This window comes from Triticum aestivum, chromosome 4D (assembly GCF_018294505.1).
Source record: "Triticum aestivum cultivar Chinese Spring chromosome 4D, IWGSC CS RefSeq v2.1, whole genome shotgun sequence".
Classification (NCBI taxonomy): domain Eukaryota; kingdom Viridiplantae; phylum Streptophyta; class Magnoliopsida; order Poales; family Poaceae; genus Triticum; species Triticum aestivum.
The window spans coordinates 441863116-441880059 of NC_057805.1; the positions used below are offsets into that span (position 1 = coordinate 441863116).

Sequence of the window (16944 nt, forward strand, 5' to 3'; positions counted from 1 at the left end):
AACGGTGGGTAAACAAATTACTGTCGAGAAATTGATAGAATAGCGCATGGTTATGATGATTCTTCATGGCATGATCAATATATAGGCATTACTTCTGTGAAAAGTAGACCAAAATTCCATCTGCATTTACTACTATTGCTCCACCCAATACCGCTATCTAGCGTGCCTCTCAAAGTATTAAGTTCACGACAAACAGTGTAACGCTTTAAGCATGATGGCATAATATAGACAAAGTAAGATCAAATAATATGTCTGAACCCCGTCATTTTACCCTTAGAAGTAACAATACAAATACGTGCCTTGCAACTCCTCCTGTCACAGAGTAAGGACACCGCAAGATTGAACCTACTGCCAAGCACCTCTCCCACTGAAGATCAATCGATCTTATTGGCTAAAAGATATTGATAGATCAGAGAGAAATACAAGGCTATAAAATCACACATATATAAATCTCAGAAAATACTGAAATAATTTCAATGAATAATTTGATCATAAACCTACAGTTCATCGGATCCCAACAAACGCATCGCAAGAATTACATCGAATAGATCTCCGAAAAGATAATTCTATTCAAGATCAGAGAGAGAGATAGAGAGTCATCTAGCTGCTGCTATGGACGCGTAGGTCCTATGGTAACTACTCGCACATCATCATGGAGGTAGCAAGTTCGAGGAAGATTGCCTCCCCAATGGTTTCCCCCTCCGGCAGAGTATCGACGGAGGCCCCCAAACGGGATTGCAGAAGAACAGAGGTTTGTGGCGGTGGAATAATTGCTTCAGGTCTTGATTCAGGGTTTTTGGAATATTAGGGAATTTATAGGCCAGAAATTAGGTCAAACGGAGCCATGTGGGCCCTACAAGTGCTAATGGTGCGCCAGGTGAGCTTGTTGCTCCCCCGTGCATCCTCTGGTCTCTCCTGAAGCTTCTAGGGACTCTTCTAGTCCCAAAAAGTCATCGTAAAATTTTATTGTGTTTGGACTTCTTTTGGTATGGTTTTTCTGCGAAGCAAAAAATAGGGAAAAACAGGAACTGCCATTGATCACAAAGTTAATAGGTTCATCCAAAAAAATGATATAAAATGACATATAAAGTATACACGATTGATATATAATAGTATAGAAGAATCAAAAAATATAGATATGTTGAAAACTGATGTCTACTACGCAACTTATTCTTGTAGACTCGTGTTGGGCCTCCAACTTATAGGACAGTAGCAATTTTCCCTCAGGTGGATGCCCTTAGGTTTATCAATCCGTGGGAGGCGTAGGATGAAGAAGGTCTCTCTCAAACAACCCTGCAACCAAATAACAAAGAGTCTCTTTTGTCCCCAACATACCCAATACAATGGTAAATTGTATAGGTGCACTAGTTAGGCGAAGAGATGGTGATACAAGTGTAATATGGATAGTAGATATAGGTTTTTGTAATCTAAAAATATAAAAACGGCAAGGTAGCAAGTAGTAAAACTGAGCAAAAATGGTATTGCAATGCTTGAAAACAAGGCCTAGGGTTCATACTTTCACTAGTGCAAAGTCTCTCAACAATGATAACATAATTAAATCATATGGCATTCCCTCAACGTGCAACAAAGAATCCCTCCAAAGTTTCTATCAGAGAACATAGGACGAAAACGTGCATCAACCCCTATGCACAGATTACCCCAATGTCACCTCAGGAATCCACGAGTTGAGTGCCAAAACATACATCAAGTGAGTCAATAGAACATCCCATTGTCACCACAGATATCCCATCGCAAGACATACATCAAGTGTTCTCAAATCCAATACTCAATCCAACATAACGAAACCTCAAAGAGCAAGACTCAATTCATTACAAGAAGGTAGAGGGGGAAGAACACCATAAGATCCAACTATAGTAAAAAAGCTCGCGGTACATCAAGATCGTGCCAAATCAAGAACACGAGAGATAGATCAAACACATAGCTACTGGTACATATCCTCGGCTCCGAGGGTGAACTACTCCCTCCTCATCATGGTGGCCGCTGGGATGATGAAGATGGCCTCCGGTGGGATGGTTTCCCCCTCCGGCAGGGTGCCGAAATGGGCTCCCGATTGGTTTTTCGTGGCTACAGAGGCTTGCGGCGTCGGAACTTTCTATCTAGGGTTCTTTTTGGGGGTTTTGGTATTTATAGGAATTTTTGGCGTCGGTCACACGTCAAGGGGGTCCACAAGGCAGCGACAAGCCACCTCCGCGTGCCCCCTAGGCTTGTGGTTTCCTCGTGAAGCTTCTAGTCCTTCCTCGATGCTTCGGGGGTCTCTTTTGGTCCACAAAAAATCACCGTAACTTTTCAGGCCATTTCGAGAACTTTTATTGTTGCACAAAAAATGACACCATGGTAGTTCTGCTGAAAACAGCGTCAGTCCGAGTTAGTTCTAATAGAATCATACCAAAACCATATAAAATTATTGTGAACATGGCATGAATACTTCATAAATTATAGATACGTTGGAGACGTATCTGGAAAAAATGTGGCAAGTTAAAAGGTGAGTACAATGCATTCAATAAGCTCAAGTTGTGCAAGACTAGTGGGGGTGAGACTTCGAGAAAAACACTATGAAGCGAGATAATGAGTGGTGGAAAAAGGCGAGAGTTGTAAGTTCTCATGCTTATGATTCTCATAAAAAAGAATGTAAACCTGTCATGCCTTATATACTAGTGTCGTCTCTTTTGTACAATAGGGGCTCCCAGGTCGTGGCAAGTTCAAGAAGCATGGACTTCATAATGAATAAGGTTTGCACATCTTGTTTGAGGATATCAACATTGATGGCGTGACCATTGGAACCCCGCATTTGGCCTGCCTCCCCCCTCTAGTTTGGCATTGAAAACCGCCTTGAATGTTGGTGTAATTATTGATCTCGATTTGGAGTATGATATTAAAGAGCAACCATCTTTGACAATAGCTAGTCCATCTAAAGGGATTCAGATTATGTTCCAAAAATTTCGGATAGATACAAAAAGTATGTTATTCCTTTGAGTGCATCGGATGCTTCAACTTTGGAGGCAAGTGCTCCTGACATGGATATGTTTTGGAATGAACTAGTTACCGCCATTTCTCTTTGTTGGTGAAGTCATGCTCGTGGTGCAATTTGTCCCTCCTTTGATTTGCAAACATATGCAAATTTGATCAAGCTTTTGTTGTAGGACATATGTAAAACCTTGTTGTTCATCTAAACCTGGTGAAATTCGAAAAGTTACATGTTTTGTATAGTTCTTGAACTTGTACTATCATAAAGTGCTCTCTGTACCGGTAAAAACAACTCTCTATACAGGATAAATCACAACAAACAAAGAAGAACACTAGATTTTTTAAGGGAAAAAAACTAGATGCTCTTGCAAAGTCTAGCCTCCACCACGTAGCAATCAAATTTCCAGCCCATCCCTTCTTCCCCCATCGAACTCGCCGTAAAACCTGGCCCACTGCATGGCCGAACAGGCCTTAGCCTATTTTCCTGGGCTACCAACCCATGCATGCGAGAGGAGCCGTAGCAGCCAACCGAACGCTTCGCTGCTCCTTCTTGAAGCTGGTTGGTTGAATGAGGAGCGGGAGCCAACGATTCCAGGAAGCCACAAAGCTTCCTAATGAGGCATTAGCAAGCTATTCAAATTTCAATTCAAAGTGAATGTTGATTCAAGACAGCAAGATGAACCACATTTACATTGTTTTGTAACAAAAAAGTGTGCCGTCAGCTAAGACAATTTATGTGCGACATATATCAGGTGGTCTCTTGATACTATTTTTCTCTCCCATTGCAACACACATGCATATGTGCTAGTTTTTATTAAAACAAGGCAAAAAAGATGTAACTGTTCACATCGCTCGGGCCTCACCAAAGTAGCTGAGCCAGAAGGAGAAATTAAAGAACCCATAGCATTGCCACAACGGTTAGGGTAGTTCAACCAAATGCAAGCAGAAAGAAATAGTGCATAGAGCTAATTATTACAGGCACAAAGCTTCAACTAGAGTGAGTTCTCAGGATGAAGCCCAACTACAAGTCCTTCTTGCTTGCATCCCTCATCTTCATGAGGAGATCCGCAGGAGTTCTCCTCTTTGATGATCCAGTCATTGCAAGCGACTCTGAAGTAGCACCGACTGATTTCCCAAGAATAAGATCTTCCACTGATGGATCATATCACTCATCTTTCCCAGAAGGGTTTGGGTACTGATCCAAACTGCACCCTGAAAGCACAAATCATTATGCAACGTCCATAAGCTCCAAATCACAACAACACACACTATATTGATCACCTATTTCTTATTCTCCACACCCCACATGGCATGAAGTTCACACATGTTGCAAGGGAAACAAAATTCGAAGATTTAAGCAATAATCGACTAAACTTGTTTCTCAACAAGACAATTAAACAAAAGGTAAAAAATAGACTCATTTTCACTACAGAAAAGGCAGGTCACACTATCCTTGTCTTTTCCTTAGGTTATCTCGAGTCAGAATTTTAATGTGAAAAGCCAACCAGACAAATACTAGGTACTTCTGAGGGACAACAAATTTCCATAAGTTTTTCCATATGGGGGTACACACTCTGCCCTAGTTGATCATATTATAGAAGGATTTAACAGAGTATAAACAAGAAAGTTCTAATAGTTGATCATCATTGTCATTAGGAATACAGTTAAGTAGAACAGATTGTAGTTCCTGCCATTTAACTAAAAAACCCAACTTCCACACACCTCCTAAAGGTTATTTTAAGTGTTTGTCCAGCCCAAACTTGGGCTACGCAACAGTCATATTGCTGGCAAATAGCAAAAGCATCCTAAAATTGGGTTTTCGGTGTTATATCTCCAGCCCACAAATCATGCCAAAAACTAATATGAGCTCCATTCCCTAAAATTCACTTATAAAAAGGCCTGGCCCCAGATAAGGCCCAAGTGACCCCTTTTGAGAAAGGCGAGCCTATATTAGTTTTGGACCACAACAAGTTAGGCATGTTGGTGTTATATTTGTAACTCAACAAAGTAACCCAACTTTTATCTCCACACGTAAAAAATCTTTTAGAACAAGATGCAAGAAGGGCTAGATTAAAATCTCTGAGGTTAGGAACTCCCAAGCCACCAAAATCATTTTGGGATAAAAATCCCCAATTTGCAAGGCGGTACTTGTGGATATCTCCCCCCCCCCCAATTGCGCCATTTGAGAGGTGATGGCTTTAATAGCCAATTTAGGAAATTTAATTATGGATATAATATACATTGGGATACTTGCAATATAAGTCTAAAATCAAATTAGCTTCATAGTTAAGCAATTTGCCTCTCCACACAGATCTTCTTGATGATTTTATCAATAATGGGTTGAGTGTCTTCCCTCCTTAATTTCAAGTAGTGCAAGACCCCCAAGTATTTTAGAGGGAAAGCCCCAATTTTAACACAAAAAATTTGGGATAGCAACTTAGAAGAAGCATCATCAAGATTAATTGTTAAAAGATCTCATTTGTCATAATTAATCTTCATCCCAGATAACTAGTCAAAGCATGAGAGCAACCACTTCAAATTTTTAGCATAGGTAGGGTTATGGTCAAGGAAAAGGATTATATCATCAGCATACTGTAGACTGAGTAGACTACCATGTATTACATAGGGAATAATCCCACAGATAATGTTGGCTTTGACAGCTTTACCTAGCATCCTGGAAAAAACATCAACCACAAGGTTGAAAAGCATTGGGGGAGAGTGGATCACCATGTTTCAACCCCCCCCCCCAACAAAATAAGGACCATTTGTGTCGCTCTATTGAAGTATGGAAAGTATCCAACTTATCCATTTGTTACCAAAACCTCTACTTTGAGAATGACCCCAGGTTTACTAGAATTACAAACCTCATGGGTAGCTTCATGAGCTGTAACTACACTTTCTAGAATGAATCTGCCTCTAACAAAAAACAGTTTGGTAAGGGGATAATAATCTTTGTCCAGGCCATAGCCTTACTAAAGATCTTAAGAGAGCAGTTACTAAGACTAATTGGCCTAAATTTCTGCATGTCTTTGGCATCAGGCTCCTTAGGATTTAAAGTAATGATAGCATAATTAAGTCTGTGGATATCCAGGGAGCCCTCTTCAAATTCCCTTCCCAAAGCCATACAATCCTTTAATCAAATCCCAAAATTGTGATAAAATCGAAAAGATAGGCCATCAGGACAAGGAGCCCCACTTGCATATGGACCCAACATGGTCTCCTTAATCTCTTCCTTAGAAAAGGTTTTTTTCTAAGTTGATATTCTCCTCCTCAGACCAAAAATGGTCACCCAGGTGTATATTGGGTTTAGGTTCATGTCCAAATAGGCTTTCATAAAATTGGTGGCAACATCCAACATATATTTGGTGGAATAAACAGGGCCATCTGGAGTATTTAAAACAGAAAGATAGGTTTTCCTCCTATGTTGGTTTTCCACTGCACAAAAATATGCAGTATTCTTGTCACCTTCCAAAAAAAATTCTATCTCTAGATCTCTGCCACATGGCCATCTGTTCCTTCTTCCAAATGTCACTCATTTATTCTTTAATTTCTTTTCATTATGAGGATATCTTTAGGAGAAATCATATTTTTCAGAAGAAGAAAAAACATCAAGAATATCAAATTCCTGGAATAGATCTTTGTTTCTTCTTCATAGCAACCTATAAATTGATACTCCATCCTCACACCTTTTGTTTGAATAGTTTAAGTTTAAATTGCCAGTTGTCAATAGCAGAAGTGAAAGGAGAAGGGGTGGTCCAAATTGTGTGCACAAGAGGAGCAAATTCTGGATGCCCAAGCCACCATTTCTCAAACCTAAAGGTTTTGGTAGTAGGAGAAGGGGTTTTAAAATGTTCATTTATTTGTATTTTATGTATATATGCACATATTGTGTTAAGGTAAGAAGGAGAAAAGGCAAACACCTATGATCGATACCAAATATTTAAAAAGTGTGAGCTGAGACACAAAAGCACTTGCCAAAAGATAATATGGTAAGTGGAATAGATCCCTACAGACAGAACATAGCTACTGTCTGCCACATCACATCCCCAAATCTGCTCCAACATTTCTTAAAAATCACAGAGACCTAAATCTAAGAAGATTCCAGATCTTCATACAATCATACCTCTAGTTTTAGCTGAAATCAGTGCAAACAAAGTTGAAGCCTGCAAAGATAAGAAAAACAGGTAATCAATTTAGAGAGAACATACCGCAGACAAATGCGATTTTTCAATGATTTGAAGTAATATCAAAATATGTAAATTTTATTCTAATAAGAGCTTCACTTGTAACATATTACCTTTGTCCAAGTTTATTAGGACCCCTTGTATTTTGGGTCAAAGTTTGACAATCTATATAACTAACAATGTATGACTTATATGCTACAAAAGTATAACATTGGATTTGTATTCCAAAGAGGATTCCCACCATATAATTTTTATTATACTTTATATTTTATTAGTTAATTCTATGGCCATACTTTGACATTAAATACGAGGGGCCCCAATAAACCCGAACAGAAGGGGTACCATTTATATCCAAATATGAAAAGTTTTTTGGTTATTTGCCATGTAAGGGCATGTCTAGAAGATCCCCCAAAAGCAATATTGTGGGAGGGGGCTTGTTTAGGGGATTAAACCCCATCTAGCATATCCCCTAAAAAATTAGTGCTTTAAAAATAGCTTTTGATCCTCCAAACTTTGCCTCTCTAGCCCATTTTTGCTCTCGGAGTGAGCATTCTCAATAAAAATGGGGAGATTGCTCCCTTCCCGCATTCATGGCGTGGGGACCGGGACACCGGCCGATTGGCCTGCATTCACTATTAAACCCAACGCCGCTACCCCCAAACATTAGCCCACCCCACCGCACATCCATTTACGCTGCCACAACCCTCGATTCAGGCTGCTGCCACCTTCCTCGAACCCGAGGTCGTGGCCACCAATCGAGTTTCACTGCCTCCTGCAGATTCCTCATCGCCTCCCGCCGTCGTCACCACCACTCCGTGCATGGACCACGCTCTCTTCCTCGACCCTGACACCGTCACCTCCCTCTCTGTCGTGCGTCGTCTTCTCTGTCACTGCCACCTCCCAAACGCAGCCCCAAGCCCCCGCGTTGTCTCCTCGAGCTCTGTCCCCGCTACCACCGCCGAAGTACCACAACGTTCGGCACCGACTGTGGGACAAGTTTGCGGTAGAGATCCTCAACGCCGACGCGGTGCGCCCGTGGCAACACCGGGGGACAATGATTCCCATCTCCTCCTCCGACTCGGACTTCTCCGACTACTGCAAGGACAGCGGCGAGTAGAGCTATCTGGTAGCTATTTCTATATGTTTTATCTCGATCCTTAACCTTGTTTGATGTCAATGTAGTGTTATGTAGTAGGTAATTGACTATTTAATTTTGCTATGTATGATGTTAATGTGGTACCATTGTCTAACTACGCAATGAAATACTTTAAAATTGTGTTTGAAATGAGTTTGTGTGCAAACGATTTTTTGGGGGGTCTGCTAGATGAAGAAAAGTATAATCCCCTAAAATAGTTTTTTCTAGGGCAGGGATAGGATAGGGGATCAAAGTTTAGGGGATCTGCTAGAGATGGCCTAACATAACACATAACAAGATTCACAAACAAGTACAGAGGGCAATAGTATGGAGTGAAAACTTGACATAATCATTGATTTATTATTTGTTATGAGATGTCAACTAAAAAGAAGGGACAAAAGAATAAGCAACATCCACAAGGGGAATCGTAGCTTATAAGAGCAATATAGTCACATGCAAGTTTGTACAGGGTCGAGATGAAAACAAAGCTCAATCGAAATGGCTGGATAGAGGATAGCATTCGCCTGTATGGATGATATATACCGAGGGTAGTGGTGACCATACATAATAGATTTGGAACAGTTTGATGTGTAACTGTTACTTACAACAACATAGTTGAATCCAAAATCCAAATTGATAGCCTAAGTTTTTGGATAATAAAGCCAGTTAGACACATGAAGCACACTATTGTCTCTCACTTTCTCTTCATCAGATATGGGGAGTCTGAATGTTTCTCCACATACATCCAAATTTGTAAAAACTATATTCTTGTAATTAACTTAAGCTTTTTTCAGTGCCTAGTTAATAATGCATTAACACATTAACAAATGGAAGAAATGTAAGTTGCATGAAGAGTGGCAACAATCTAACTCACATTTAGATCCAGAAATTCTGCTAGTATGTTGGACCCTAATTTGCTCAAGGCGTATGCCATAGGTAGTCAATATCTTCAAAAGTCTGTGAACCTTACTATCAACATTTGCACATTTGATTTCAACTATCTTAAGACAGTTGGATGCAACTGACTGTACCAATGGTGTGTATATTCCTTGTGTTTCACTTACATATGAAGGTCCCTAACATAAAAAAAAGATCAATCAGGTAATCATGGATGGTCACTTCAATAGCTACTGACCTAAAAAAATCTATACCTTAGAAAGTTGAAGTGTAAGCTTCTCCAAAATTGGTGAGTGCTGGAGAAAACAGATTAGTGCATTGTGGCCAGCAGCCAAGCACCAGTCATTGAGTAACAAAGTCTTTAACTTGGTAAATGTAGGGCACCACTTCAAATCCCTGTCAAAAAGAATCTAGGCAAAGTGCAAAAGAGACGGATCAAATTAAGAACCTTTTGGCCTTTGAAATACAAAAGTGCAATCTGTCTATGTGTGAAGTTCCTAAAACCACGACAAGAATTATGGAACGGAGTGAGTATGTCAAATGTAACCTAATTGTGATTTGTTATGATGGATGTGTTGCTGCATGAGAAATAATAATTTAAAAAAAGTATAATTTGAGGGATTAAGAGAGGTGCAGTTGCAAACATACCACATCAGAATCAGCTGACAGCTCCAAGTCCGTAGCCTCGGACAAACCTTTGAGAAATATGCTGTCGTTGCGGTCATAAGTAGGTCCAAACGCAGGATCTCCATAATAATAACGACAACCATAACATGTATCACCACAATCATTAAATCGACCCTTAAAGCACCGATCAGCACAATCATTCTTAAGTACAACAACAGCTCTTGCTAACAGCGGCATGCTTCCGAGCAATGGGCTCCTTCCTTGGCGGCATACAATCAACTCGAGCGAAACGAGACTTGGTAGAGAAATAAGGATGCGAGTATCCTCGGCAGTAAAGCAGCGGGCAATGCGCAGATGCTTCAAGGATGGAGACAACAGCTGGTTGGCGAAAACATCGGAGACCTCCATACTCAGTTCCACCAATGCCGGACAGCCTGAAAAATCCATAACGCTGTCGTTGACAGCTACACCAACAAGATCTAATCTCGTGAGGTGCTGGGAAACGAGACGCAGATCAGATAGCGGTGAGGGTTCCTGCTCAAACTCGATGACATGAAGCCGAAGCACCCGGACATGGGGCACGGCTTGCCAGATCCAGTGGCTCGCGTGCCGCTCGTTAGCCGGCAATTGCATGAACCCGTCGGCGTCGAAGTCGAATTCGCAGGAATCCAGAGGCGCCCTTGCGCCGCCGTCGCCCGCGAATCTGAGGTGGAGCAGGTGGTCCACGAACTGGGCGAACCTGTCGGCGCTGCCCCACCCCTCGGCGCCGTTGAAGCGGAGGGAGGGCACGGATCTCCAGACGCCGCGCCAGCGCCGGGCGAGCACGCACGTCCGCACCACCTCTTCAGCCGGAAGTAAACGGAGCACGCTGTGGAGGACGTCGTCCGGGAGGGCGCTGATGCTATCCACCCCGCTCGCCATGGCCGAAGCCTCCCGCTCTGGAGCGGTATTCGGTAGAACAGGCGGCGTGCGCCGTCGCTCGGGGAGCGCGGAAGGGAGGATTTCAGACAAAACGGAAACGGAGGGGGTTCCCCCTGGTGCTTGAGCTCCTATACAGCGCGTGACGCGCTGGCGCACAAGCCAGCGCGCACCCGCTCCCCTCCCGCACACCCTATTAGGCCGGCCCATGAGGGGGCTGGCCGCCCACTTTGTTTTTCTTTTTCCGCCTTTTTTTTTCTGTTTCAGTTTCATCTACTTTAAAATATATTCGAGATTCAAAAAATACAAATATATCAGTAAATTCTGAAAAAAAAATATCACAAAATGCTTACTGGATTAGAAATTTGAAAAAATATTCACGTATTCAGAAAAACTGTTCATGATTTTCGAAAAACAAATGTTCAGAAAATCAAAATAATTTCATGATTTTTTAAGTGTTCGCGTATCCTTTTTTTTCATGAATTCAAAATTTTCCATAAATTTATAAGAAATGTTCAAAAAACAAATAAATTTTCCTTAAATAAAAAAGTTCATTTATTCAAAATAGGTCATGAATACTAAAAATGTTAGTGAATTTAAAAAAATCACAATTTTAAAAAATTATCCGCTGATTCAGAAAATGTTCCCTAGTTTAAAAGTGTTTAAAATTTTCTAAAAAATATTCAAGAATTTAGAAAAAATGTTCATGAATTCAGAAAAATGTTCACAATATAGAAAAATGTTTGCAAATATGAAAAATTTTCAGTAATATATTAAATGTTCGCAAATTTGAAAAAAGTGTTAATAAATTTGAAAAATATCATGATTTCGAAAAATGTTCATGAAATTCAAAAAATTACACAAACTAGAAAGATGTTTGCAAAGCAGAAAAAGAAAGCAAAATGAAAAAAGAAAAAAGGAAAAAAATTGATTCAGGGAAGGTTCTAGAACCTTCCCAAAACCGGTGGGAATAAAACACTATATTGGGCCGGCCCAAATACTCAATCTGGCAGCCGCAGAGGGTATGCGCGATGTATCTAGCGGGCGACCTATGTGCCAAATAGGGATCGCCAGAAAAGCAAAGTTCAGTTCATTCAGTCCATGCCTCAACCTTACAGAACTAGGGCACGACCCACCGATAAAAAGGCTGCCATGGCATGGCCTATTTATAAAAGGGCCGCTCGGTACCGGCTCAAATACATCGCCTAGCGGATTACCCTGCCAAGCGAGCTAGAGAGGCTTCCCAAAAAAAGGGGAGCTAGAGAGGCATCCTCTGCACAAAGAAAGGGGGAGCAACTAGCTGAGGAGTGCTCGTTCGCAGCTTTCCCAAGGTTCACTTGGGGGTGGGTTGAGAGCACTTCAAAAATTGGCGCGTTCTTAACCGCCGCCACGTGTCGCACTCTGGGCGCCTCCTCCGGATTTTATTTTCATCACGTGTTTTCTGTTGTTTTTTTTGGCTTTTTGGTTTTTCATCAGTCTTCCTTGGCTTTTGGAGTCTTTCTTAGCTTTTGGACAAAAAAATATTTACACGAAAAACGTGTTTTCTTAGCATGGTTTTGCTTCCGCAAGAGGCACAAATTTATTTCCGTGAGAGGCACGGCCGTGCCTCTCTGAGACGGAAAAAAATTGTGTTACTTTTATTTTCTTCCGCGAGAGGTACTATTATCCCTCTTGAAAACAAAAAAACACGCTTTCTTTCTTTTTCTTTCGCGAGAGACACAATTTTGCTTCCACAAGAGGCAAAATTTACTTCTACAAGAGGCACGGTTGTGCACCTCAAAAACGAAAAAGAAACACATTTTTTTCTTCCGCGAGAGGCACGGCCGTGTCTCTCGAAAACGAGAAAAAACGCGTTTTCATTTTATTTTCCTTTCATGCGAGACACGGATTTACTTCCACGAGAGACACGAGTCACGGTCGTGCCTCTCAGGAAAGGAAAAACATGTTTTTTCCGCGAGAGGCACGGTTTTTTGGCCTGTTTATTTAATTTTATTTTTTAGAAAGAAACAGTTCGTCAAAACCTATCAACATAGAATCTATTTTTGAATATCTCAACGCGAGGAATCTAATGGTGAAAATGGTTCAAAATTTGGACGCAAAGTTTAAGAGATAAATTGATCTACGAAAAAAAAAAGAAAAACTCCCAGATTGTCACAAGTGACGCACATACAGTGCGTCATTTGTCGCAACCTGGGAAGGGCGAAGTGACCTTTCAAAAAGTAACATCTCAATTAGTAATTTCACAAGAAAGGTGATTTTCTATTTAACGCTCTCTGCCTCTAACTGTCAAAAGCACATATCATCGAACACTAAGCGAAAACGATGGGGCCGGCCCATCTAATAAGATAGCTAACGAGTAGATCATATCTAGTTTTGGAAACCTTCTAGAAGTTTCCAGCCCTGGCTTCTACTGGTTTTGGAACCTTCTAGAAAGTTCCTGAACCGATTGGACAAGTTTTTTGGGTTTCCTTTTGTTTTTGTTTCTTATTTCCTTTTTTACATTTTTGTTTCTTTTCTTTATTTTTTTTCAAAATTTCTAAACTTTTCAAATTTTATTCAGGATTAAAAAAATATGTTTCCATTAAAAAAATCACAAAAAATTAAACATTGTTCGCAAAGTTTAGATAAAAGTTTGTGTTTCAAATTTTTGTTCGTGAGTTCAAAAAATGTTCCCATTCAAAATTTGTTCACAATTAAAAAAAAGACTCATGATTTCAATTTTCTTATGGGAGTTTCAGCAAGTATTCCAATTTCAAAAAATATTCGCACATTTCAAATAATGATTGTGTTTCAAATTTTGTTCGGGAGTTTCAAATATGTTCACATGTTTTTAAAAAAATGCTGATATTTTTTGAATTTTATTCAGGAGATTATAAATTTTTACTATTTTTTAAAACCATTGATGTATCCAGACGTTATTTTGGAATATAAAAAATGTTACAGTTTGGAAAAAAATGTTTGTGTTTTCAATAGTTTTTCCGGAGATTAATAAATGTTCCGTTTCCAAATATTGTTTGCATTTTTTTTTGTAATGTTTGAGTTTTTTCAAATATTATTTGATTTTTTAAAGTGTTTGCGGTTTCATAAAACATTCACGTTTTTTTCACCAAAATGTTGCACATTAATTTTTTTTAAATGTTTGGATCTACATTCGGTTTTGTTCTTAAGTTTCTGCGTTGTGTTGAACACAAGATAGCTTGCTAGGTTGACAGGTTAGCAGCACTTTGTCGTTCCCTGTGGAGTGCAATATTTTTTTCGAGCAAACTACAGTTTCCGTTCTGTACTGGTCGTTAGCCACATAGGCCGGCCCAGTCGGGAGACCTGCCTATGCGCGCGGTCGACATTCTGCCGCAGAGAGCGGCAGATAGGAGCTCTCCCAAGGAAGTGTCTTGGCGCTAATCCTGGACGTACGTCGGGCGGGCCATGTTTTGGGCCAGGCTTACAAAAACCCGACCATCAACAACCCAACCCTAGTGCAGCCGTAAGCCCAAGTTGGCACACACTACCGACTGTATTGGGCCTTGGCCCAATACTGTTCCTTCCGTTCGTTCGCCGTACCATTGCTTTATCGTTCTTTTGTTCGATTTTTCGGCTCCCTGCACTCTTATAGTACGTCAAAAAAATTAAAAACAAAAAGGCTTACAAATGAAAAAATGAAAATATTTCATGAATTTTAAAAAGCCACAAAATTCACGAATTTGAAAAAAATTCATGATTTAATTAAAAAAGTTCACAAAATTGAAAAATTTCACGTCTTGGAAAATTTCTTAATTTGAAAAAGTTCACAAAAAATCATTAAATATTTAAAAAGTTCACAAAATAATTTGAAAAAGTTCATAATTTTAAAAATGTCACGAATTTCAATAAAGTTTGGGGATTTGAAAAAATCGCAGAAACAGAGAGAAAAATTCAAATTTTTAAAAAGTTCATGAATTTGATAAAAACAAAAAATGGACAAAGAGAGGAAATATAAACTAAAACCAAAAAAGGAAAATAAAAAGAAAAGAAAAATAAAATAAATAAATAACAAAAACCCATGATGGTGAAAGCATAAGAAAAACTGAAAGAAAAAAGCCTAGAAAAACCCTGCAGAATCTGAATTGATGGGAGAAAAACTAGTTGGGCCAGCCCATATAGTAGTAGGGGGTGCGCCCATTGCCACTCCCCATCCTCACCTTTTGAGCGGGATATTCTTCTTATTTCGATGTTGTTGGTCGGTGGGGGCACCATGAAATTTGGCAACATGACTACCCTATGCTTGTTGAATCCATGATGTCGTCACTCTAGGTTAAGCATGTTGTCAAGTTGTTGACGGGCGCACTGATGTGATCCTCAATATCAATGTTTCAACGATGAGAAGGGAAGATAAAGTCAACCCAATGTGCTCAGAGGCTCTAATCTTGCTGCATTGCCCTAGTGACTACTCCTTGGCCATGGTTGTTCTTCGTCCTCCATGTCTCATGTTGCTTTTGGTGGAGCCGCATACCTCTTTGGAAGCCAACGAGTTTGACGAGTCTGGCGCTCTGGTTGTGTTTCAAGCTCATGTAAGGTGTGTTTATGCTAGTATGGCACGTGTCGAGGCACCACTAATCTCGGTGGATGAGTTTCTCACCAAGGTCAGGGAATTCTCATGTACTGTACTTGGGACCCCGACACCGTCGTAGGTGATGGCTGAAGATACCTATCACATTGAGCAGCAAAACGAAGTTTTGAGAAGAAGAACAATTTGTGCAATTTCCCGACGACCAAGCGAGTAGGTTCATGGAGGATTTTGAAGGGTTGGTAGGAACGAAAAAAGACAAGGTCATAGACAACAATATGAAATCTCACCACATATTACTCCTATAAAGGATGTTGGAGTATCCGCCTCTCTGGACTCCTCGAGGGCGAAGCGCGCCTCCTGGCCATCCATTGCTAGGTGGCTTGCGGTGGGAGCCTTTCGGGGCGGCTCCACGCCGTCTGATCTACCCGGACGGCAGGCGCCCAGGTGACCCGGCTGGAGGGTCCATGATAGGTCAACTGCAGGGCACACGTGGAACCCGTCATTGGGCGGCAACAGCCACAGACCTGTCCACTCAGGAGAGCCCGGCCGGACCCGCCTATGGGCATCCTCGCTCGCCACGCGACCTAAATATGCCCTGACGACGCAAACCCAAGCGACCCGCTGGGAGGTCCATGACGGGTGGACCGCATGCACGCCTGGGCGAGTGACTTTATTTGCTGGGAGAACTTCTTTTTATTCAATAAACCTTGGTTCTCTAATCGATAGAAATACATATTACTAGATTACATCACCCTTACATTTGGGGGATATCCAACCACTCTTATGAAAGAGCAAGCAACCGCTGCCCACGACGTTATGATATGATGGAGGAGGAGGTGATGTGGTGATTAGCCATGGGGGAGAAGGCATGACTCACTCGTGATGAGGCAGCATGGCGGCTCCGCATCCATAGACCCAACATCTTCGTCCACACCCATGATGTGAAGACCAGCTCTATCCACTGCTTGTATGTTTCTCTTTTACCTTCATTGCACAAATTTTCGCCTTGCCTCAAATTTCAGCATTTCCCGGCTTCATTTTCAGCCTCCCCTAACTGATTGATGATTCAATAGACAAATTCACCAGTAATTTTGCTAACTTCTTGACTAGACAAATATAATAAAGAATTAAAGCTACTAATTAGTTAGCTCTCCTAGCATGCGTCTGAACTACTTTGAGTGAGTCCTCTCCCAATTGACACGTGGCTGCTTTTTTATTTGGTTCATTACTGATTTTTGTATGTGCTTTGCTACTGATTTTCTAATGTAGTACAACACAGATGTCCACATACACGCACATATGCTCACACCTACGAACACACGCACACACACCCTATCAGTATGAGCATCCTTCAAATAGTGAGTCGGCACTTGAGATTGACGAAGTCACTGCAGGTGTATCCATAGTCGACATCGATGCCCACTGAACCGGCACAACATCTTGAGATTAACAAAGTCACTGTAGGCGTCTTCATAGTCGACGTTGATGCCCACATACACGCACATACACTCACCCATATGAACACATACGCACGCACATCGTACCTCTGTGAGCACTTCCGAGCTATTGAGCCGGCACAACATCTTGATATTGACGAAGTTACTGCAGACATCTTCGTAGTTGATGTTGCTGCCCACATACACGCACCCATATGA

General features: G+C 41.0%; 1 protein-coding gene across 1 annotated transcript; it reads right to left on the reverse strand.

The window, feature by feature from the left end:
• Window positions 1-7116: 7116 nt before the first annotated feature.
• Window positions 7117-10807, reverse strand: LOC123097044 (MEIOTIC F-BOX protein MOF-like). The gene is made up of 4 exons (XM_044518818.1): window positions 9850-10807; window positions 9456-9611; window positions 9179-9380; window positions 7117-7148 (listed from the first exon to the last, which is right to left on the reverse strand). Exons 1-4 carry the CDS (start codon window positions 10747-10749, stop codon window positions 7117-7119), a joined length of 1290 nt encoding a protein of 429 aa, XP_044374753.1. The 5' UTR covers window positions 10750-10807.
• Between the last annotated feature and the right edge of the window lie 6137 nt (window positions 10808-16944).

Bases quoted from the DNA above. Each gene is read 5' to 3' on its own strand.
- LOC123097044 (XM_044518818.1), bottom strand. From the start codon at position 10,749: ATGGCGAGCGGGGTGGATAGCATCAGCGCCCTCCCGGACGACGTCCTC. The intron at 9,612-9,849 runs GTATGTTTGCAA...CACTTTGCCTAG, and splicing joins TGTCAGCTGATTCTGATGTG to ATTCTTTTTGACAGGGATTT. The intron at 7,149-9,178 runs GTGAGTTAGATT...TTATCTTTGCAG, and splicing joins CAGAATTTCTGGATCTAAAT to GCTTCAACTTTGTTTGCACT.